The sequence below is a fragment of the Bos indicus x Bos taurus genome, chromosome 11, assembly GCF_003369695.1.
Source record: "Bos indicus x Bos taurus breed Angus x Brahman F1 hybrid chromosome 11, Bos_hybrid_MaternalHap_v2.0, whole genome shotgun sequence".
Classification (NCBI taxonomy): domain Eukaryota; kingdom Metazoa; phylum Chordata; class Mammalia; order Artiodactyla; family Bovidae; genus Bos; species Bos indicus x Bos taurus.
In genome coordinates, this window is record NC_040086.1 from 105,485,983 (window position 1) to 105,510,316 (window position 24,334).

A 24,334-nucleotide genomic window follows, 5' to 3' on the forward strand; every position below is an offset into this window, starting at 1 on the left:
TCGGAACCTTCTGGGTTAAGTGAGAACCAGCTCTGCTCACAGAGGAATCAGCAAAAGCACCGAGCTTCCAAAAGCCGCCCCCTAGTCCTCCCAGAGGCCTCTGCTACTAAGCCCCCAACCCCCCATCCCCGCCCACAGCCAGCCCTACCTCCTACAGGGGAGCAAAACACCCGCCCTCAGTCCCCCAGCCACGTGCATCACACACACTGGGAGCTCCTGACCCGATGGACACGGCTGAGAGTCTGGGCCCACACTGGCATGACACCCCACACCCGATCCTCTGAAAAGGACACGTGTTGTGCCAGGGCTGGTCGCCGGCGGGGTTGGGGGGTTGGGGCTGGCAGGATGGTAACAGCGGGGATCTGGCAGGGCCCGAGGGAGTCTGTCCCTCACAGGGTCCCCACCACTCCCCCGACCCAGTCCAGAGTGGCCCAGCAAACAGGCACGGGTGGACCCCACCCAGAGTGCAGGCCCCCAGCTCCAAGGCAGACACCCTATAGACACCTGCACACCGAGGCCCAGAAGCAAAGTGGCCAGTCCTCCAGCCCATCGTGGCCGCGGCCGTGGCTGTAGGGAGGGCCTGTCCTCAAGCAGAGAGGCCTCAGCTCCTGCCCGCGGGCTCCCTGCCTCCAGGCTGTGCCAACAGGGGCCGGGTGAGCAGGAGTAAGTCTGGGCAGGGGCAGGAGGAGAGAGCAGGCCCAGGGTCTGGCCTGGGCCCTGGGGTGGCCTGGGTGGGCAGAGGCTGTGGTGAGCTTCTCCCATCCCCGCCCCCTGCCCCTGCCCATACCTGGGAAGGAAGGACCCTGGCAGGTACTGTAGACCAGGCAGGATGTGGGGGGCTGTGCCCAGACCTCTCAGATGGTCAGTGTGAGGGGCGCCCAGTACCCTCACGCCAGGCATGAACCTGGGCTGATCCCGGGGTGGCTGGTCCCTCGCACCCCAGACCTGCAGCCCCTACACAGCCCCCATGGTGGAGGGGACACTTTCAGAGTAGGCGTCTCGCACCCAGCCTGGCTCTCACCCCGCCCGCTGACCCACGTGGAGGCCCGGCCCGTGGAAGAGAGGCCCAGAGCCACAGGGAAGGGCTCGCTCACCTCTTTGAACTTGCCCTCCTGGTGCAGCCGGTGAATGTGAGCCAGCACGGGGCTCCGGTCTGCGTCCTGCAGCTGGAAGATGCTGACCAGTGGCTCCACAAGGCTGGGGGGGCCCTCGGTGAGCAGCCGGACCGCACGGGCCTGCAGCGGCTTCAGTGCTCGGCCGCCCTGGAAGCCCCAGACCCAACCTCAGTGGAGGCGGCAGCTGTGGCTGGGGTCTTGAGGCCTGGGTGGGCCTGGTGCGGGGCAGCCAGTGCCTGCAGCCTCAGGCTGGTGGGTGGACGTTGCGGGTGGGCAGGGGCACAGACAAGGGAGTCGAGGCTGCCTGGCACATGCCTGTCAGAGGCCCAGAGCCCCATCCACCATTGGTGACCCCCGGTGGGCTGCCGGAGCAGGGTCAGGTGGGTGTGGGGCCCCGTGTGGAGGGCTGGACGGGGTGAGAAGGGGTGCGACTTGGGAACAGGCCATGGGCCGAGGGTGGGGCTCACCTGGGCGGGCCCCGGGTGTGGCTGTGCCTGTAGCCAGCGCTCCAGCTCGCGGGCCACCCAGGCCTCCAGCGAGGGGTCCCGTCCCCCACAGCCCCGACTGGCATCCAGCATGTCCAGGAGAGTGGTGAGCGGGTTGTCCAGGGCAGCGAACCATTTCCAGGCTTCCTCCCGGAGCTGTGGAGACGCAAGGCCCCACTGTGGTGAGTCCTCACCGCCAGCCCTCCCACCAGAACGGAGCTGCCCCGCCTTCCCTGCCAGCTGCCCCGGGACTGGGCACAGGGGCCGGCCAGGCGGATGGTCCCGCAAAGGCCAGGCTTGATCCCCGGGCCAGAAGCTGGGTGGCAGCCCTCTGCACCCTGACTGCCCGCGTGGCATGCATGGGATGTGGCAGTGGGCCCAACAAACGACAGGAAACAGAAAAAAGGAAGAAAAACCCAAACTGAAAAGTGCCTTTTGTTTGCTTTTCTAGAGACACATGAGAGCTGAGCGACCGGAACAAGAGCAGGTGTGTCTCCACCACCACGTCCAGGGGACAGCGAGCGTCACGGTGTCCTTCATGTGACCAGCGGGGCCCAGGGCACGGCCAGCCCCTCACCTCCAGCCCCACAGAGGCTGTGCAGGCAGCCATGGGCCAGGGCAGGGGCTAGAGGAAGAGAATCCCCGCTCAAGGCCCCAAAGAAGAAAGGCTTTTCCCAGGAGGCCCCTGTCCTGGGACCGGGGTGTCATGGCGCTGAGTGCGGAGCGTTGCCAGGGGGAGGGCTGCCTCGAGGACCCTGTGAGCCCGCGGAGCCCCCCTCCCGGACACGGGCAGAGCACAGGGCCAGCTCTTCCCTCTGAGGTGTCCGGTCTCCCCTGGACGGACTCTCCCGTGCCGACTCACAGAGGCCTGGGAAGGGCACGGGAGGTGGCGTGTCCTCCGGAGGTCAGGCCCTGCTCCCTGGCCGGCCCGGGGCTCTGCCCTCGACAGCTGGGGTCAGCTCGCTCACCCTCCCCCAAAAAGCCCTGCAGAGCAGCGGCTTCCAGGGCCCCCGTCCTGCTGCTACTAGACATGGGGCCTCGACCTAAAGCACTCAGAGAAGGGGTCTGGGAAGAGACACTGCTTCACACCCGAAGCGGAAACGGCCGGGCACCTTCCCCAAGACCACTAAGGAGCGGGCAGTCCCCCCCAAACTTCCCCGAGACCCCTGAGGAGTGGGCAGTCCCCCCACCTTCCCTGAGACCCTGGAGGAGCAGGCAGTCCCCCCGCACCTTCTCCGAGACCCCTGAGGAGCGGGCAGACCCCCACACCTTCCCCAAGACCCCTGAGGACCGGGCAGACCCCCACACCTTCCCTGAGACCCCTAAGGAGCGGGCAGTCCCCCCCCACCTTCTCCAAGACCCCCAAGGAGTGGGCAGTCCCCCCCACCTTCCCTGAGACCATCATGGACATGGCTGTCACCCGGCCAGGTGCCGAGACAGGATCTGCGCCCTGGGGGTCTGCAGGCCCAGCTGAGCCCTGGGGGGGTCTGCAGGTCCGGCTCCCGCGGTGCAATCATGAACGCCCGGATCTGCTCTGGTGTGGCCCAGAGAGCACAGACCTCCCTGAAGCCCCTTGAGCTCCCCAGGGCCCTGCTGACAAAGGACCGCATCTCAGTTCCCCCACCACGTGACTGAGCAGCGGAGACATGGTCATCAGCGAGGCCAGGGGCCCCACTGCCCTCTGACAGTCTCACCTGGGCCCCGCTGCCCTCTGACGCTCTCACCTGGGCCCCTTTGCTCTCTGACGCTCTGACCTGGGAAAGCGTTCTTTCAGCCCAAGGCCCCTGGCATCACCCGCTTCCTGTCTGTGTGAGCCTTTCCCTCACAAACACCTCTGCTGTGCTCAGCCCGGGGCTCAGGGCCCACCGTCGGGTGGCAGGTCTCAGCAGGGACATGGCCGTGGCCCCCAGGCGGGCTCCCAGGATGCTCCTGGAGCGACATCCACTCACGTCTTTGTGACTTTAAACCACTGTTCTCTGGCCACTCAGCAGGGCTCTCGAGAACGAAACACGGACTCTCCCTCGAGCATCAAGTGAATGCTCTGTCTGTAAAGACCCCAGGAAGGGACAGGTCTGCGGGGCACCAGGCACAGTGAGCACAGGGGAGACCCCAGCCTGCCTTGGGTACCGACACACAGGGCAGGGGCCCCCAGGGTGTTTGCGCCTGTGCTCAGGGGGTCCGACTTGGGGACGCCCCTGGGCCTGGCCCTCGGCCACCAGAAAGGAGAGCTGCACTGAGGTGAGCTCCCGTGAAAACCGCTGGACTCACGAGGAGCACCCACGGGGCGAGACGACCACCGCGGGGCGATCAAAGCTCCAAGAGCAAAGGACGACAAGCTACCAGCTTGGGAATGAAGACAGAAAACAAACACGTCTGAAACTATGAGAGAGAAGAGCAATCAGCCCTAAGTGAAGGATAAGACACAGTGGCCCTAACCTGAGGCTGCGGCCCTCGGGGGATCGCACACACCGGGCCCGGCGTCCCCAGCCACGTGGCCCCGTGGCCCGGGCTCACAAATGGCCCCTCGCCCTGCTCCCGGGCGTGCTGGGCGCAGCGTCCACGCCGACGGCCCTTCAGGCCCGGCGCTGAGGCTCCCGCTGACCCCTCCCTCCCTCCCTCCCGCCTTCTGGCCCCCCTCCCCTTCCTGACCCCCACCCAGCTGGGACCTGGGCACAGCCCCTCCTTCCTACCCACATTCAGGAGTGAAGGCACGGCCCCCGACTGCAGTGGGCTTGGGCCAGAGCCCAGAGAGCCTGTTAGCACAGTCGGGTTCCTCCCCGTGGGGCTGGGGTGCGCCCAGGAGTGAGTGTTCCCCGTAGTCTCCAGGGTGCAGGCCTGGCCCCATGTGGGGAGCGCCGCCCTCCCCTGCCTGTCCCCACCCCGGTTCCCCCCTGGGGGGCTCTTAGGCCCCCCGCCTGGGCCCCTCCCGCCCTTTGCCTGTTCCTCTAGCACCGGCCGATCCCCTCTGAAAGGCTAGACCACAGACCCTGCTGGGTCCCAGTTCTTTCCCCACAGGGCAAAGCTCCCAGGAGTCCTGCAGGGTCAGCCCTGCGACCCCCTCGCATCCTGAGGCCCCTGCCCTGGGCTGCGCTGGCCTCCAGGGCCCCCTGCTCGTCTGAACCCCTGGGGCTCAGCGTCCCCCACTCCCTCCCAGCCCAGCCCAGGCATCCGTCCCATCCCTCGAGGCCCTGCAGGGACCCCACCCCCGCCTTGCTGCTGGGCCTCAGGCCTCACACATGTCTCACAACACTGGGCAGTGTGCGCTGGCCGTGAGCAGGGGCCCAGGACGTGCGTGCTCTCCTGGTGGGACACCAGTCATGAACAGGGGACTCGGAGCAGTTACACAGACGACCACAGAACAAGCCCGGCCCCCACAGAAGCCAGAGCACAGACCAGGTGCCTTCCCAGCCAGGAACGCGGGCTGACGGATATCAACACACGGCCCCGCGTCTCTCTGGAAATGAAGAACACGCTGGTCAAGGAGACACAGTGAAAATCAGACAGCAGGAAGGATGACGGAAGCCCAGACATCAAACGAAGACAACAGGCTCAGGCGGAGGTGGGGAGGGAGAGGCGGCATGGGCGACAGTCGCCTGGGCCCACCGCTTGAGGTCAGTCCTGGAGAGGGGCGGCGGCAGGGGCCGTGCCACCCTCGGGGTCGCAGAACCGGAGGGGCCTGGGCCCAAGCCGTGCTGACGCACAGGAAGCGGGCACTCCCCTGGGAAACAGGTCTGGAAGTGGAAACTCTGCCGGAGTCGCCCCAGGGAGACCTGGGTTTCACCGCACGTTCCCAGCCCCTGGCCCAGTCCAGGCGGAGCCCTTCAGCGCCCGGCCTCAGGGAACAGACAGGCGGCTCCCCCAAGCTGCTTCAGCTCCACCCACAGGAAACGCAATCTCCCCCCACAACAGGCAGGCCCGTCTAGGCAGGAAGGCCTCACAGCCCCGCGGCCCAGCTTCCTGAGTTGCCCTCAAAGCCACAGGCACGGAACCGGGAAATCAAGAAACTTCTGGCTTTTGCAGAAGCACTGTATTTCTCCAGCTAACAACCGGAGCCGGCTGTTCACAGGCCTGTGCGGGTCGGGGGAGGCGGCAGGCAGATACCTGCCCGAGGCCACGCAGCTTGGCCCACAGGGGCTTGTCCAGACAGAAGGCTGCCCTGTGCCCTGGGAAGCCCCGTGAACCTCTCAGGCTCACAGACAGGCCTCCCCTGAAGGCCCGTGGCCTTCCTGGAGCTCACCAGCCCTGGGGTCATGGGGGCGGGGGCGGTGGGGGTAGGGAGGCCAGGCTGGCCCGAGAGGATGGGCACCCCCCAGCCACACGTGGCTCCCGCGCTCCCAGGGACCAGGGCAGCCTCACTCCTCCGGGCCTCGAGGGAGCTCGGTGCAGGGAGGAGCGGCCGAGAGCCAGTACGGGCGCCACCTGGGCTGAGGCAGAGCTGCCGTCCTGCAGGGCCTCCATGGGACCCGTGTGCGGGGCCCAGAGCCGCGGAAGGCCCTGGCTGCCTGCCGGCCAGACCACACACACGGCTGTCCTCTGAGCCTTCGGGCAGAGGAGGCAAAGCGCGAGGCCCGCCAGGTGCCCCCTGCTACCTGCAGGCTGGTGGTGGGTACTGCCTTCTCCTGCTCCGTGCGTCCAACAGGCCTTGTCTCCCGGCCCCAACCCCATGCGACCCCCAGAACATTCGATGAAGCAGCTCACCTGTCGCAGCTCCCGAGTAGACCACAGCGTCTGCAGGGTCTGCGGGAACAGGCGCGGGTCCTGGCCTGGGGGGACAGGGAAGGGCTGTGGAGAGGCTGCGTGTGGCGGGGAGCATGGCCCTGCGGCCTCTCCCTAGGGCTGGCCTGCTCCCCAGGCAGGGGGGCTTCCCACAGTGCCCGCTGGGGGGCTTCCAGCTCAGCTCAGGGAGCCCGGACTCGCGTTCCCACTGCAGTGGGCCCCTGGTCTGTGTGAGCAGGGAGGCTTGCGGTACTGACCCGGCTGGGGGGCGACCCCCATCCATGGCCCACTGTCTGGCCTCTGACCCCTGCTGAGGCCCAACGCAGTCCCGGCCTCTGCCTCCCCATCTTCCCTCTGCCCTGTCCTGCCCCTGGCGAGTCCCACCCAGGCCCAAGCCCCAAAGCCTCTCCACCCCCTGCTGCAGAGCGGGGCGTGGGGTCCCAGAGTGGGCGCCTGCTCAGCCCAGTGCGGCCCGGGGCGGCGGGGGGTCCAGGTCACTCTCAAGCTGGAAGAGTCAGTGCCCTCAGGCCAGGTCCCAGGTTAGGGCCAAGAAGGGCCGGCTGTCCGGGAAAGGTCACTGCTGCCTACTCTGGGCTTGGGAAAGGAAGCCGCTTCTGAGGCCAGGGCCTGGGGACCAGCTCTGAGCTGCCCGTGGCCACCAGCGCCCCCTGGCTGCCTGCCTGCTGGGCCTCTCCCTCACCCTCTGCCCTGCCAGCAGGGCTCCTGCTCCCCATGCCCTCCCCCTCACCGCAGCCCCCCAGCCTCCACAGCACCTACCCGCCAACCCACCCCACCTCCACCCCCCTGCCCCAGCCTGAGCCTGCGGCCCCAGCGCATCTTGCGTTGCAAGTTCTGCTGCACAGGTGTGGGGCTGTCACCTGGCCAGCCCCCCAAGAAGCTGCAGACCTGGTTCTTTCCCATCAGGGGCCATCGCCCAGAGCCCAGGGAGGGTGGACATGAGACCCGCCAACGGGGACGGTGCTCCTGGGGTGCCCCCGCCCCAGTCCAGGTGGGAGGACCATCTGGCCCTTAGCCAGGATCTCGGGGTCGGACTCCAGACCGTCGGTCCACACCTGGGGAAGCAGGAGCCCAGGTGGCCGCACCTGCGAGGCCACTCGAGAGTCAAGGGGCAAAGGGCAGCAGCTGCTCTTCAGGGAGCTGGACGGACGGATGGAAAGACAGGAGACCCAAGCCACAGGCCCCGAGGACGCAGCCTCGCAAAGAAAACGGGGGCCGTGGGGAACCCCAGAGGCCACAGGAGGGTCTGTCCCAGAAGGCAAGGCCGGCTGATCACGGAAGGCGCGTCTGCCCTGCTCACTCTGCAGTACAGGAAGAAAGCCACCCGACCCTCTCCCCGGACGCACAGTGTCCCGTGTAACTGCGATAACTTGTGAGGACTAGTTCTAGTTACAATTGAAGATACAACCCAGCAAACTAGGAAGAGAAGGAACGTCCTCATGCAGATTAAAGGTGTCTATAAAAACCCTCAGCAGACAGAGGCCTCAGTGATGAAAACGTCCCCCTGAAACGGAAACACTAGGAGGAGCCCGCTGTCCGCTTGACACGGTGTGGGGTGATGCCAGTGCAGACAGACAGAAGGAAAGTGTAAGGCCAGGAACTCAGAGGAAAATTAAACATCGGCACTCGGATAAATACACTCTGCTCCCTTCAGACAATGGACTGTCTGAAGCAGGAAGGGATGAGCTATCAAGCTGTGAGAAGACACGGAGGAAACTTGCATACAAGCTACTGAGAGACGCCTCTATACACAGGATGATCCTAACTCTATGAGGTGCTCCACCTGATGGGGGGACTGTGTGTGAGGGGGGACTGTGTGTGGACTGTGTGTGACGGGGGACTGTGTGTGACGGGGGTGGATAGTGTCTGACGAGGGGACTGTGTGTGATGGGGGACTGTGTGTGATGGGGGGACTGTCTGATGGGGGGACTGTGTCTGATGGGGGACTGTGTGTGATGGGGGGACTGTGTGTGATGGGGGGACTGTCTAACGGGGGGACTGTTTCTGATGGGGAGGACTGTGTCTGACGGGGGTACTGTGTCTGACGGGGGTACTGTGTGTGATGGGGGGACTGTGTGTGATGGGGAGGACTGTGTCTGATGGGGGTACTGTGTGTGATGGGGGGACTGTGTGTGATGGGGAGGACTGTGTCTGATGGGGGTATTGTGTCTGACGGGGGTACTGTGTGTGACGGGGGACTGTGTGTGACGGGGGGACTGTGTGTGATGGGGGGACTGTGTGTGATGGGGGGACTGTCTGACGGGGGGACTGTTTCTGATGGGGAGGACTGTGTCTGATGGGGGTACTGTGTCTGACGGGGGTACTGTGTGTGATGGGGGGACTGTGTGTGATGGGGAGGACTGTGTCTGATGGGGGTACTGTGTGTGATGGGGGGACTGTGTGTGATGGGGGTATTGTGTCTGACGGGGGTACTGTGTGTGACGGGGACTGTGTGTGACGGGGGGACTGTGTGTGATGGGGGGACTGTGTGTGATGGGGGGACTGTCTGACGGGGGGACTGTTTCTGATGGGGAGGACTGTGTCTGATGGGGGTACTGTGTCTGACGGGGGTACTGTGTGTGATGGGGGGACTGTGTGTGATGGGGAGGACTGTGTCTGATGGGGGTACTGTGTGTGATCGGGGGACTGTGTGTGATGGGGGGACTGTGTGTGATGGGGGACTGTGTGTGATGGGGGCCTGTTTCTGATGGGAATGTTTCTGATGGGGAGGACTGTGTCTGACGGGGGGACTGTGTCTGACGGGGGGACTGTGCGTGACGGGGGGACTGTGTGTGACGGGGGGACTGTGTGTGATGGGGGGACTGTGTGTGATGGGGAGGACTGTGTCTGATGGGGGTACTGTGTGTGATGGGGAGGACTGTGTCTGATGGGGGTACTGTGTGTGATGGGGGGACTGTCTAACGGGGGGACTGTTTCTGATGGGGAGGACTGTGTCTGACGGGGGTACTGTGTCTGACGGGGGTACTGTGTGTGATGGAGGGACTGTGTGTGATGGGGAGGACTGTGTCTGACGGGGGTACTGTGTCTGACGGGGGTACTGTGTGTGACAGGGGTACTGTGTGTGACGGGGGGACTGTGTGTGATGGGGGGACTGTCTGACGGGGGGACTGTTTCTGATGGGGGGACTGTGTCTGACGGGGGTACTGTGTCTGACGGGGGTACTGTGTGTGACGGGGTTACTGTGTGTGACGGGGGGACTGTGTGTGATGAGGGGACTGTCTGACGGGGCGACTGTTTCTGATGGGGGGACTGTGTCTGACGGGGGGGACTGTGTCTTACCCCTTTTTCCAGTAGGGTGGGCTTTAAGGCCCAAAGACTTCACATAATGGGGGCCTCTGGGAAAAGCGTGGTGTTCGTGTTGAGGACGCCTGGGCAGCAGGGCAGCCCTTTTTTTAGGTTTAGTGTTTAGGCACCTGCTGTCGCCCCCTTGGAGAGTCTGTTGGAGCAGGATGTATACCTCAGAGGACCCTAAGGAGATGCCCGGGGCCCTGGGTGTGTGGGCACAGAGGCTGGACCAGAGCTCCGTCCACATCACCTGCCGAAGGCGCTGCACTTTTGCTCACATGTTGGAGGCTCCCCCTCCCATAGTGTGCCCACTCAGGGACCCAGCCCAGCATGGAGACAGCCCCTCAGGATGCTCAGGGTAGCAGGAAGGGGACCACTCTCCAACTGGACACAGGGTCTTGGCCTGGGAGGAGCCCCTGCTTTTCCAGCCTCGGTCTCCTCTCCGTGTCACCATCTGTCTTTCTGGGGGGGGACTTCATATCAGACTTCACATGGCCCTGCGTCTGCCCCAACCACATCACCAAACACAGCAGACGCGCAGAAAGCAAGCCCTGCTGAGCCCGCAGACACTGCCCGAGAGGAGTTCGGGGTTTCTGGAGGAGAATCCAGGGCTGAGAGCCTGGGGTCTCTTGGGGCTGGGGGCCACGTGGGGGCCAGTGTGGGTGCTCCTGCTCTTCAGACACCTGTCGGTCCCCCTGCTTCTGCCTTCTCCGCCGGACGGATGAGATGCCTTGTGTCCATATTTGGTGTGGGGCACAGTGAAGGCTCCAGAGAAATCCACCTGCCCCTGCGCACCCAGCTCCACCCACACGTGGGCTCCGTCCTCCTCCCAGAAGTTTATGTCCAGTCACGGCTGACCTTCAGTGTTAGTCATCAGGCAAGCGGCCAGCAGGCAGGCCTCCATGGGACGACGGGCTCACGTTTCCCAGGCAACGGGAGGTGAGCCCACGGCCCCCAGGGCAGGAGGCCATGGCAGCAGCCAGTGGCCTGCCCCCGCCCATACCCGAGGCCACTCTCCGTGCCCCAGGCCCGCACCACCCCAATGCCTCCCACCTGGTGTCCCTGCCCTGTGCACGGACCCCACACACCCACCCCCGGCCCACCCTGCACTTCCCAGCTGGACCTGGGGCCGTGAGGGGCACACGCTGACCCACGGGACTCACCACCAGCGGGGTCACCGGCAGCAGGCTTTTCTTCTGGGTCTCCAGGGTCCATTCTCAGGGAAGATGCAGGAGCTGCTGGAGACCAGTGGAGACAGTCAGGCTGCAGGCTCCACACACAAGGGAGAGACCCTGAAGGGCAGCCACGCAGGGCCCACTTCTGTGGTTGGGAGGCAAGGTCTCGGGCGGCCGCAGCTTCCCTACTGGAGTCTGCCCCACGGGCGCAGCCAGCTCTGGGTCATCCAGGCTGACAGCAAAGCACTGCCGTTCCCAGGTGGCCAACAGGCTCCTGACAACATGCATTTTGCTTTTCCACATTTAGGGAAACGGGCCAGTTTGTCCTCATTTGCGGTGTGGTCTGTATCACGAGACTGTCGCAGCGCCTCTGTTTAGACCCGGGTCCTGACACAGGCCTGGATCAAGGGGTCCCCCATCTGCCCCCGTGTCGTCTGCTCCCCAACCCACTCCGCCGCCCCGCAGGCCACCACTCCCACAAGCTTTGTACGTTTACTGGCAAACTTCTCTCTAACAGGCTGATACAGCTGTTTGCTGACTCTCCAGTCTTACACTGACCGACCAAGCTCAAGGTGAGAACCCACCCCCAGCCCACGAGCCTGGAAACAGCTCTCTGAGGGTTTCCACTGAGTCTTCATGGGAGCCACAGGCAGAGCCCGGCTGAGCTGGCGTGAACTCCAGGTGCTTCTCTGCCTTGTCCATTTGCTCCAGACTTGTGTCAGGCCGGAGCAACTCCTGCTGCAAACAGTGTCCACTGGACACGTTTTAGGCCAGCTTCTGGACGAGAGGCCATGTACAAATGTGCTTCCTGCCATCGAGCGATGCCCAGGGTTGGGGAGGGATGGGCCAGTTCCCAGCTAGTGGCAGTAGCCCAGCTAAGACCACTGACCTGGAGCCTGGCGAGCAGAGCCTCCCACTGAGTAGAGGAGTCTGCAGCCCAGGCACCAGCTGGAGGGGCTGTTGGGGCCAGAAGTGCAGGTGAGAATGCAGGACCCCCAGAGCTCCCAGAGGCAGCTGTCCCTGGGCCGAGAGTTCATCAGAGACACGAGTGGTCAAGCGATGCTGCTCACTCAGGGACCCATCCCAGTGACCACAGCGAGTGAGACCCACTGTAGATCCGTGCTGCCAACCCAACCGTGTAACCAGGCCCCTAAGCCCCAGCAAGTCCACGGGACACTTTGTAGGCTGAACCTCTCCAAGATAAAGATCTACCCGAACACAGGTCCATCTAGTCAAAGCTATGGTTTTTCCAGTAGTCATGCACAGATGTGAGTTGGACCATAAAGAAAGCTGAGCACCGAAGAATTGATGCTTTTGAACCGTGGCTTTGGAGAAGACTCTTGAGAGTCTCTTCGACTGCAAGGAGATTCTACCAGTCCATCCTAAAGGAGATCAGTCCTGACTATTCATTGGAAGGACTGATGCTGAAGCTGAAACTCCAATACTTTGGCCACCTGATGCAAAGAAGTGACTCATTGGAAAAGACCCTGATGCTGGGAAAGATTGAAGGCAGGAGGAGAAGGGGACGACAGAGGATGAGATGGTCGGATGGCATCACTGACTCGATGGACAAGAGTTTGAGCAAGGTGCAGGAGTTGGTGATGGAGAGAGAGCCCTGGTGTGCTGCAGTCCATGGGGTCACAGAGTCAAACATGGCTGAGTGAGTGAACTGAACTGACTGAATGCAATGCCAAGTTATGCCCCCCTCACCAGCTCAAGGTAATCAGAAACTGCCTGCTCACTGGAACAACACTCAGCATTCTTCAGATGAAGGTAACAGAATAGAGTCCCTGCAGCATATCATTCACGATGTTCAGAGGTAATATAAAAATCACAAAGGAAAGTGCGACCTGTAGGTAAGGGGGAAGAATACAGAAAAGCACTTGACAGAAAGCAAGCTGAAGGCGGCTCAGAGGTTGGATTTAGCAAAGACTGTAACACAACTATCATAAGTGTGTTAAAAAGACGAATGAAAATCACGCTCAGAAAGTTACAGGATAATACGATCTTCATGAAACAGAGAGGCAGAAATGGAAATCACATGAACCTACACAGAAGAATGGGAGCCCCTGACGGCTCAGCAGTAAAGAATCCACCTGCCAATGCAGGAGATGTGAGTTCCGTCCCTGGATCAGGAAGATCCCTAGAAAAGAAAACGGCAACCCACTCTAGCATTCTTGCCTGGGAAATCCCATGGACAGAGGAGCGGAGCGGGCTACGGTCCACGGGGCTGCAAGTGAGCTGGACTGAACCACGACAACAATAAAGAACTAGATGGCAGTTCTCCAATAAAACACATACAAGTACGACTCAAACGGAAAATCCACTGACTGGGCTTGACAGTAGACTGGAGATGGCAGATTAAAGAGTCAGTGAATTTGAAGACAGATCAATGGAAATTAGGGCCTCCCTGGTGGCTCAGACGGTAAAGAATCCGCCTGCAATGCAGGAGACCTGGGTTTGATCCCTGGTCAGGAAGATCCCCTGCAGAAGGGAATGGCAACCCACTCCAGTATTCTTTCCTGGAGATTCCCATGGACAGAGGAGCCTGGTGGGCTACCGTTTATGGGGTTGCAAAGAGTCAGACACGACTTAGTAACTAAGCACGCAGTCAAAATTGTATCTAAAGAGGGCGGAAGAGTAAAGAAAAAAAAAGCGACACCACTTCTTCCCTGTTGGATTCCTTGCAAAGCCTTCACTAAGGGGACTGAGCACCACAACCCTCCCCAGGAAGTTCAGACAAGCTGGAGGAGGGCCGCCTGCTCCCAGGGGCAGCCCCTCCCGAGCTTCTGCCGAGCCTCTGCCGCCCGTCTTGGTCTGGACGGCTGCTCTCCAGCCTGGCGCCTCCCGCCCCGCTTCTGCCCAGTGCGTCCTGCATCCCTGACCTCGAAGCCTCCATCTTCTGTCTCCTCCTGACTCCAGAGGAGCACATTCTCCACAAGCTTCCTGAGAATAACTGCAAGGGGGGGATGTGCCACTGCTCTCGGCTATCTGCAAGTGTCTTCACAGGCCCCTGGCCTGGCTAGAAGCCTGGCTGGGCCTGGCTGTGGGTGAGGAGCCATCCCCAAGAGTGATGGTGATGGTCCTTCCCGTGGTGCTGCGAGCTCTGAACCACCTGCCTCCTGACTGCAGCTGGGACTCTGCTCCCCTCCTGGGGCACCTCCCCTGCCAGCCTGCAGGTGCCAGGAGGGACGGACGGGGCAAGGTCTGCTAGGCACCCCTGGACTCTCTGCTCTTGGGGTTACTCTGACTCGGACGCTGGGCTTCCTGGAAGAACCTCTAATTTTCTTATGTCTCCTCTTCTCTGCCTTTGGGGGAGATTTCTTGACTTTTATTTTGCCACTCTTTCGTTAATTACTCATTCCTACTACCAGAATTTTAATAACATCCACGAGTTCTGTCTCCCTTCACCCCCAAGGACCCGGTGGCTTCCGCGTGCTTTGTTGGTCGGTATGGACGCCTCCCTCCCTTCACGGCCCCTTTCCTCAGGTCTGAGGGCTGCGGCCTACCCTGCAGGCCCTGGACAGCTGCTGGGCCGGGGGGGAAGGCACTCCTGGGAAGAGCCTCCCTGGGGGCACCGGTGCCTGGAGGAGCGGTCTGTCGGGAAGGAACCCTCCCTCCCCACCTGGGGTCTTGGGTGCCCAGCCCATGCAGATGTCCCCAGGCCCTGTCTCCAGCTCCAGCCTCCCGGGCTCTGCAGTGGCTGGGCCAGCCCTCACTCGTGACAGGCCTCTCCCCCTGTCCTCAGCGTTTGCTTTCCTCCTGTCTACGGTCACCTGAATGGACCTGGAGTGAGGCAGGCAATCCAGCCTGTTTGCCCAGGAACCACTGGGAAAAACCCAGCTGCCCGCCCCTGCCTACCCCTTGCTGGGACCTAATCCCAGATGCCTTCTGCCCACCTCCCACCCCAAGTCTGGCCCAACCCTGGGAGGACTGCCACTCCCGGCGGCTGGGGTCTCTGATACAGCACCCTCTCTCTGGGGGGCCGGTTCTCCCACCTGCCACACCCTCAGGGCACCCATGGAGTGGGTGCAGGCAGGTGTTTGCACCAGGAGTGGGAGGGCAGTGCTGCGTGGCCAGGCAAGGCCAGAGCCGGGCTCTGGGCCCCTCTGCAGGCAGTGCCGTCCTGGGGTCCTGCCCACACTGGGGCCCGGCCAGGGCGCAACAGGACGAGCGCGTCCTGTGCGTGGGCAAGTGCCGCTCATACCCCTCGCCCTCCTGTCTGGCATGTCCACTGTCTGTCCGTCCCCTGGGGCCCCGGGGCAGCGCTGGGCACAAAGGCTGGTCCAGCTCCATGGCCCGCTGTGCCTCTGTGACCCCACTGTGACCCCACCAACTCTGCGACCTGTCTGGCCTGGGGTGGGGGGTGACCCTGGGGCCAGCCAGAGGGTCCCGAACAGGAGGGGCTGGAGACGGTGCAGGGCCCCTCCCTAGGAGCCCAGCCTGGCTCCTCCTCACGTCACCCCCATCGGCCAGGCCCCACCCAGGGCCCTGGGCTGAGTGCGCGTCTGGCCAGGCAGGCTCCATGTGGTCAACACTGTCGCTGGCTGTTCCTGGAGCCCCTAACCCTGCACAGCACACAGCCACGGCCACCCACCGACCCAGCCAATGAGCCCTGAGGCAGCGAACTCCTGGTGGGGCTGGGGTTGGGACCCATGCGCGGCTGAGAGCAATCAGCTGCTTTTAGGAAACTCCAAACAGGCCTCCTCTCCTGGCCTCCAGTCCGCTGCAGGCAGGGCCCATGGTTGCCGTGGGGGCTTCTGAGAGGGTCTCCAGCCCATAGCTCCCTCCGTCCCAGCACAGTCCAGCCCTCAGGCCACTCCACCCTTGTGTGACCCCAGGGACATTTCCTCTGTGAAAAGATGGAGGCTTTATTTTAGTAGTAAAGACCACCAGCATGAAAAAATCTGATAGAGGAGCCTGGCAAGCTACAGTCCAAAGGGTTACAGTCGGACACAAGTGAACACGCACATGGAGGGAACCACGTGTAAAGACGAGCAGCAGCGAAGGCCCGTCTGCCCAACCCCTGCCCTCCAGGGGAACCTGGGCCCAGCAGGGCCCCACGCCTCATGCTCTTTCCATGTGAGCCAGTCAGGGTTTGTCCAAGCACAAGGCCTCGATGGCCTTCTTTCCACTGCAGGCATCCACTTTGCTGGTCAGATATGCAGATGATACCACTGTAACGGCAGAAGGTGAAGAGGAACTAAAGAGCCTTGATGAAAGTGAAAGAGGAGAGTGAAAAACCTGGCTTAAAACTCAACACTCAAAAAACTAAAATTACGGCATCCAGTTCCATCACTTCTTGGCAAATAGGTGGGGAAAAAATGAAAACAGTGAGAGACTTTATTTTCTTGGGCTCCAAAATCACTGCGGATGGTGGCTGCAGCCATGGAATTAAAAGATGCTTGCTCTTTGGAAGAGAAGCTATGACCAACCTAGACAGCGTATTAAAAAGCAGAGACTTTACTTTGCCGACAAAGGTCCATCTAGTCAAAGCTATGGTTTTTCCAGTAGCCACGTACAGACATGAGAGTTGGACCTAAAGAAGGCTGAGCAATGAAGAACTGAATGTTTTCAAATTGTGGTGCTAGAGAAGACCCTTGAGAGTCCCACTGGACTGCAAGGAGATGAAACCGATAAACCCTAAAGGAAATCAACCCTGAATATTCGTCGGAAGCACTGATGCTGAAGCTCCAATACTTTGGCCACCTGATGCGAAGAGGCACCTCATTAGACTCTAACGCTGGGAAAGACTGAGAGCGGAAGGTGGCTACAGGATGAGATGGTTGGATGGCATCATCGACTCAATGGACGTGAGTCTGAGCAAACCCTGGGAGATAGTGAAGGACAGGGAAGTGTGGCATGCTGCAGTCCATGGGGTCACAAAGAGTCAGACATGACTGAATGTCTGAATATCAACAACCAGGAAGGGGGCAGATGACCCAACGGCTCTGCTGTGGGAGGGTGTGTTTTCCAATCTTCTCAACTAGGGCTAACCTCTACAATTCCAAGGTTTTTCTGTGGGTATATTTCCACCTCCCTCTGCGGGGCCGCTTTCCCACTTTCTTTCAGGGCATGGTGCCGCCTGGCCACGTGAGGCAGGCGATGGTCTCTGCTCTCAGGCCAGCCCCAGGTCAGGTGGACAGACCCAGACCTTCCTTGGCCAGCAGAGCTCAGCTCTGGTCTGTTCCCGAGCCCCAGAATCTGAAATCAGCAACTACGTGCTTCTGAGATTGAAAACAGCTGGCAGCTACCAAGTTCAAGTTCAGCCCACTGCAGCCCTTATAAACTGACCTCATTTGAAAATGAAGCAGGCTGCAGTGGTGGTGCTGGGCTTGCAGCGCACACCAGGCAAACAGGCCGTCCCGGGACGGGAGCCCTGGGCGCGCACCTCCTCTAGTTTTTGAACTTTCTCTAAATCAGTCACAAAATACAACTCATTCAGGGTTGTGATTCTGCTGAAAGGGGCTAGGCTGAGCCACATCCCTGCAGGGAGGCCTGGCATGTGACCGGAGGTCCGCCTCAAAGATCCCTGCTCGCCCCAAAGGCTCCTGCTTCTCAGCTCCGCCCCACACCTGGGCGGGGAACCCCTGTCAGACACCAAACCCACCGAAACGGACTCAAACGAGAGGAGGGGGCAGGGGGGTTCCAGAAAGAAGCCCGGCCAGACTGCTTCCTCCTGAGAGGTGGCTGGATTATCTACCTGGGAGCCTCCCGGGAGCCAGCCCGTGCTGCCACAAATTCCAGGCGATCAGGGCCCCCAGCTGTGCCTCCATCCTCCTGCTTGGCACGCTGACAAGGCTGGCCCCCCAGGCAGACGCGTCCTGAACTCTGCCCTCAGTCAGGCCCGAGGAGACCCAGAGGAGGAAGAGGACACCAGCAGGCCCTAACCCTCGGGGAAGCTGCCGCCTCCAGCGGAGCCCCCAGCCCCGTGTGAGGCAGAAGGGGGCTCAGAGCAGGTGCTCGTGGGCGTGTCCCTTCCTGGCCCCGCCTTCCCCCCCGCCCCGCCCTTCAACCCCTCACATCCAAAGGAGGCCAGGTTGGGGTGCGTCCTTCGGGCCTGTCGTCCCCCTCAAAGCGGCTTTGTGAACGGGTTGTGCCCCAGCCTCGAAGCCTGAGACCCCATGGGAGCCCAGAGGACGAGTCCTGGCTCGGGGGGCACAGCGAGGAGTGGAGGGCCCAAGTTTCTGATCCCAAGCTGCCTTTCAAGCAGCCAGACAGCAGGGCTTTAGGGCCCCGCAGGAGTCACGCTGCTGCCCAGGTCCAGGCCTCTGTCCATCCCTCCATCCGCCGGCCCAGGAGAGCGCAGCAGGAGGCCTCTCCGCACCACGGGGAGTGACGGGGGTCAGCGCCGCACTCTGGCTGGGAGGCCCAGTCCCGCTCCCGTCGCTACTTCTCCGTTGTTTCCCACAAACACGGGGCGCTGGCTGCGTGTCCCCGCAGGCATTCCCTGCGCCTCCACAGCGGCCAGGGGGCACGCGGGCGTGGCAAGGGGGCTGCCGGGCCCAGGCTCCGGCTCCCCGGGAGGACCCGAGCAGGAGCTCGGCGGGGCGGGGCTCAGCGCGGGATCCGGGCGGCCCGAGGCCCCTCCTCGCCCGCAACCCGGCAGGCCGCCCAGTGCAGGAAACTGCCGGCTTCTCTACGCCGGCTGCGCTCGGGAATAGGAGCGCAGGGCGCACTAGGCGTACATAAAGTGTGTCATGAAAACTAGCTTGCCTCTTTCACAGAAAATTTAAAGGCACACCTGTGGCTCAGGTAATTCTGCTGGACACACTGCTCTGGAGAAACGCCGCTGACCAGGGAGGAGGGTGGCCCTGGCGGCCCGGCTGCCTCCCCACCGCGATACCGGGGCCTCGGCAGGACGGGCGGATGCCCGGCTCCTCAGCCACTGCTCTGCGTAACGGCCGCAGGAGTCACCCTGCTGTCCCCACTGCAGGACGCGGTCACCATGCCAGAGCCGCCCCGGACCCCCGAGACACAGGGGCGGAAGGCCAGGCCCCTGCGGATGGGGCCGCTCAGGCCTCTTCAGTGAAGCAACAGCACTGACGGGGGCGCCCCTAAAACACAATTCAGCGTGTGTGCGTTCATCTCAGTGACGCTTTTAAAGCTTCATGGAGATGTAATCCACAGACCGTGGAACTGACTTCTTAAAGTGGACAACTCAGCGTCTCTAATATATTCAGGCATGGGCAACCGTCACCCCTGACCCAGAGCCACCGTTACCCGAAGATCACTGCCCCCGCCCCAGGCCTGGCAGCTCCACCTGGTCAGGACACCTTGTGAAAACAGAGCCATCCTTTCTCATCCAGCTCCGTACACTCAGCACAGGGCTTGTCCACACCGCGGGGCATCTGCTGTGGACCCAGCCGTGGCCCGTGTGGATGCCTGTCGGCCTCTCTGCAATGTGCCAGGCCAGACGCGGCTGGCATTCGACTCTGGGGAACCTGTGGGCGCCTCCAGGGCAGCAGCTGCGGGAGACTCCCCTCGTAGGCGGGTCTTCACGTAGCGTCCTCGCCAACACTGGGCGATACTGGGCAGTCCGTCTTTCTCACTCCCTCTTTCCCAGGGGCTTGATTCTTAACTTCTTGATTTGACTTCAGGATTGTTCCTTTCTTTAAAAATCAGACTCATCAACTCTAAACACAGACAGTGACTTTCAGGGACACCGCGGTGGTGGTCTCTGGCCCCCTGGATCACCGCCCTGGCCTCCCACGGCGCAGCGCTTCCCCTGCAGCACACAGGAACCAGCCCTGGGAGTCTCGGCCACAAAGCTCTTCAGTACCCTTTCTCACTGGGTGCCAGGCGGCGGCAGGAGCAGGGGCAGAGGTCAGCGGTCAGCAGCCCCACCATCTGGGTGGAGGTTCCTGCTCCCTGCCTGTTCTGACTGAGGCTGGTCACAGCTTTTCTTCCAAGGAGCAAGCAAACCCCAGTCTCCTGCATTGCAGGCTGATTCTTTGCCACTGAGCCACCTGGGAAGCACCTTAAAAATTGGATTTTACATTGACTATTTAATGTCACGGGGACAAAGCCTCCCCATGTGGCACGAAGCTGTCACCAAAGCAGCTGCTGGGAATAGAGGGCCTCGGGCCCCGGCCCACTCAGCACTGGGGCCACCCACCGGCCCTCTGGGTCTTCTCTTTCACTCTCTGAATCTTCTAGATATTACACGATGAACACACTCCACCTCGTATTCATGAAAAAGTAATCAAACCACAAAGTTATTTTTGAAAGTTAAACTACGATGGACTCTTAGCTCTAGAGAGGAGTTGGGCACCCACCTGGGTGCCCAGGATTATGAGCTGCAAGGCGGGCCTCTCCTGTCGCCGCCTCTCCACGCTGCCAGGCACACCTGCCGTCTCGAGGGGCGGCTGGTGGTCCTGCCTCGGGGTGACCCAGGCTGCAGCCAGGGCTGGGGGCTGGGACCCCAGGCCCAGACAGCGAGCATTTCTGAGCCCGGCTGGTCTTCGCCCACCGCCTACTCCAACCCCCCTCCCCCAGGCCTGTTCTGACAGGAGGCCCTGATTTCTGAGGAGGTTCCCATGTTTATTACTGTAACGTCAGGGTTCGGTGTATATGCCGTTTACGTGTGTGGCTCTCACCTTTCGTGAGTGTTCAAAATTTTTTTCACTTTCATTTTCCCTTAATTACTCTTAGCAAAAGGTTGTACCATTGGTCTTTTCAAAGAACTAGTTTTGGGGGACTTCCCTGGTGGCCCAGTGATTAGGACTTGGTGCTGTCACTGCCGTGGCCTGGGTTCGATCCCTGGTTGGGAAACTAAGATCTCTCAAGCTCTACCAGTTCAGTTCAGTCACTCAGTCATGTCTGACTCTTTGTGACCCCATGGACTACAGCACGCCAGACTCCCCTGTCCATCACCAACTCCCGGAGTTTACTCAAACTCACATCCATCGAGTCGGTGATGCCATCCAACCATCTCATCCTCTGTCGTCCCCTTCTTCTCCTGCCTTCAATTTTTCTAGCATCAGGGTCTTTTCCAATGAGTCAGTTCTTTGCATCAGGTGGCCAAAGTATTGGAGCTTCAGCTTCAGCATCAGTCCTTCCAATGAATATTCAGGACTGATTTCATTTAGGATGGACTGGTTTGATCTCCTTGCAGTCCAACAGATTCTCAAGAGTCTTCTCCTACACGGCAGTTCAAAAGCATCAATTCTTTGGAGTTCAGCTTTCCTTATAGTCCAACTCTCACATCCATACATGACTACTGGAAAAACCATAGCTTTGACTAGATGGACCTTTGTCAGCAAAGTAATGTCTCTGCTTTTTAATATGCTGTCCAGGTTGGTCACAGCTTTTCTTCCAAGGAACAAGCGTCTTTTAATTTCACTGCTGCAGTCACTATCTGCAGTGATTTTGGAGCCCCCCAAAAATAAAGTCTGTCATTATTTCCATTGTTTCCCCATCTATTTGCCATGAACTGATGGGCCCGGATGCCATGATCTTAGTTTTCTGAATGTTGAGTTTTAAGCCAACTTTTTCACTCTCTTCTTTCACTTTTATCAAAAGGCTCTTTAGTTCTTCTTCACTTTCTGCCATAAGGGTGGTGTCATCTGCATATCTGAGGTTATTGATATTTCTCCTGGCAATCTTGATTCCAGCTTGTGATTCATCCTGCCTGGCATTTCACATGATGTACTCTTCATAGAAGTTAAATAAGCAGGACGACAATATACCGCCTGACATACTCCTTTCTCAATTTGGAACCAGTCTGCTATTCCATATCCTGTTCTAACTGTTGCTTCTTGACCTGGATACAGGTTTCTCAGGAGGCAGGTAAAGTGGTCTGGTATTCCCATCTCTTTTAAGAATTTTCCCACAGTTTGTTCTGATCCACACAGTCAAAGGCTTTAGCGTAGTCAAAGAAGCAGAAGTAGATGTTTTTCTGGAATTCTCTTGCTTTTTCTATGATCCAGCAGATGTTGGCAATTTGATCTCTGGTTCCTCTGCCTTTTTCGAATCCAGCTTGAACATCTGGAAGTTCTCCATCCATGTACTCTTGAAGCCTAGCTTGGAGAATTTTGAGCATTACTTTGCTGGCATGTGAGATGAGTGCAATTGTGCGGTAGTTTGAACATTCTCTGGCATTGCCTTTCTTTGGGACTCAAGTTGCACGACATGGCCAAAAATTAAAAAAGAACTAGCTTCTGGTTTTACTAATTTTATGTCTCCTGATTTAAGTATTTAATTAACTTTTCTCTTTTTTTTCTTCAGATATATATATATTTTCAGATTCTTTTCCAATATAGATTATGAAAAGATATTGAATATAGTTCTCTGTGCTGTACAGTAAATAGATGCTTGGTGTTTATCTGTTTTACATAGAGTTGTGTGTACCCGTCAATTCAGAACCCTAACCTATACCCCCTTTCCCCTTGGGTCGTCACAGGTCTGTCGTCTACATCTGCGTCTGTTTCTGTTTCACTGGTAAGTTCATTCACGTCATATTTTAGATTCCACATGTAAGAGACATCGTGTGCTGTTGTCTTTGACCTACTTTGCTGCTGCTGCTAAGTCACTTCAGTCGTGTCCGACTCTCTGCGACCCCATAGACGGCAGCCCACCAGGCTCCCCCGTCCCTGGGATTCTCCAGGCAAGAACACTGGAGTGGGTTGCCATTTCTTTCTCCAATGCAGGAAAGTGAAAAGTGAAAGTGAAGTCCCTCAGTCGTGTCCGACCTTCAGCGACCCCATGGACTGCAGCCCACCAGGCTCCTCCATCCGGGATTCTCCAGGCAAGAGCACTGGAGCGGGTGCCACCGCCTTCTCCGTTGACCTACTTTACTTAGTATGATAATGTCTAGGTCCATCCATGCTGCTGCAAACAGCATCATTTCATTCTAAGTTTTCCTCTATATTAATTCCCCCTGCTTCCTTCCGTTTCTTCTGTTTATTTTTTACTTTGGTGAGGGGGGGGCTGGTTTGCTCTCCACCAGAGATGAATGCTTTCTGGTTAAATGCAGGCTTCTTGGATTTGCCTTTTGTTGTAACAGCCCTGATGGTCCTCTTCCCTCTGGCTGGCCCTCCTCCCTGGAGGCCCCCAGGCCGGCCCTTCCCTCTGGACTCCAGAAGCCACTGGAGTGGTTCTGGGGCACTGTCCGTCTGGGGCAGCACTCACTGGCTGCTCTGTTGGCTCCACGTGACGCACACTTCTTCTTTTCAGGCTGTTTCTGGCTCCAGGTTTGTCGCTGCCGGTTCGCATCATGTTTCCTCCCCCTTCCTCACACTCTGGCTTCTCCTGGAGATGGGGCACAACCTGGGGGTGGGCCCTGGCCGCAGAGCTGTCGTGGGCAGGATGCCACATGGCTGTGCAGGGGGCCTGCGAGTGGGAACTGGCTCGGGGAGCAGCAGCAGCGTGGCCTCTGCTCTGAAACTGCATGAGGGGCTCCGTCTGTGAGAGCAGAGACAGGTGAGGAGCCGCCTGCAGGTCCAGGGCACCCGACGCCCGGCTCCCTGGAGACGCAGCCCTTCCCCACAGCGTCCTGCAGGACAGAACTACAAGTTCCCCTGTTTATAGTCTCCTTTCAGCTCCGAACCTCCAGGAGACGAATCCTGAGCCACGTGCGTGCATGGCTGCCCTGGTGTGCAGACTGCCCCGGGTGGGAAGCCCTGCTCGCGTCTGAACGCGCCCCTCCCGGCATGCTGCCTTTCCTTCCATAGGGCTTCCTGGGGGGAGGGACTGGCCCTCAGTACCCAGGTTCTCTGTCGGCGGTCCCTGAGCAGCGGAAGCGGCGGGTGTGCTGAGCCCCCAGGAACTGTGGTCACCCAGCACTGGGTCAAGGGGCTCTCCACGGGCTCGTGTGACGGGCACAGCCTGAGGAACCCAGGCTCCGCGCGGGGACCGTGGACACCAAGTGCCTCTGTCATGTGTGAGCCTACATTTATTTTCTGAGAGAAAAATCTTATCTGGCATTTAGCTTTTTTCTTGGACATGCCCATTGTTTAAAAAGGGGAAAAACAAACAAAAACAAACAAACAAAAAAAAACCCAACCACTTGTATTGGGCTAAAATCAATTCCCAAATATCCAAAACTCCTGCCCATTTGATTGACCCCTGAGCTCCGGAATTAACCAGCTATTAAGTTTCTTGGGAAGCAAGTTCCAGCGCTAAGCTGGCCTCTGAGCTGAGTCCTTACCTCAGGAACCGGTTCCCTCTCCCGGGCTCCCTCCGGCGTGTGTTCCCTCACACACTCACGTGTGAGCTGTGTGCTCCAAACGGTCTCAGCAGTGCTGGTGACGTGAGCGGCCGGGAGCTCTCACGGCCAGAGGTGGAACAGTGTCCTGACGGAAGCTGCTCCCAACGCCTCCAGTGCTGCTGGGAAGTAGATTTTAGCTCTCAGACACAATCAAGTGTTTCTGAACCACCTTCTTCAGAGCTGGAAGAACCTTAGCAGTCACTGAATCACTCCAACTTTCCGAGTATCTGTAAAACAGAAAAACTTGTAATTGAAACCTTCTTAAGGATTTTTTTAATTAAACATTTCATTTTGAGATGACTATAGATA

At 59.8% G+C, this 24,334-nt stretch overlaps 1 protein-coding gene across 3 annotated transcripts in view; it reads right to left on the reverse strand.

The window, feature by feature from the left end:
* Positions 1–24,334, reverse strand: part of EXD3 (exonuclease 3'-5' domain containing 3) — a 77,486-nt gene that overhangs the window by 49,361 nt on the left and 3,791 nt on the right. The window contains exons 2-6 of one of the 3 annotated variants that reach the window (XM_027556970.1): positions 23,966–24,252; positions 10,804–10,875; positions 6,299–6,363; positions 1,583–1,756; positions 1,095–1,262 (exon numbers count right to left, since the gene is read on the reverse strand). In XM_027556970.1, the coding sequence (XP_027412771.1) occupies positions 1,095–1,262; positions 1,583–1,756; positions 6,299–6,363; positions 10,804–10,855 (459 nt within the window). In that variant the 5' untranslated portion in view covers positions 10,856–10,875; positions 23,966–24,252. Of the gene's footprint in view, positions 1–1,094; positions 1,263–1,582; positions 1,757–6,298; positions 6,364–10,803; positions 10,879–23,965; positions 24,253–24,334 lie in introns of those variants that run through there. The other 2 variants (XM_027556971.1, XM_027556972.1) reach the window with 2 other exon arrangements.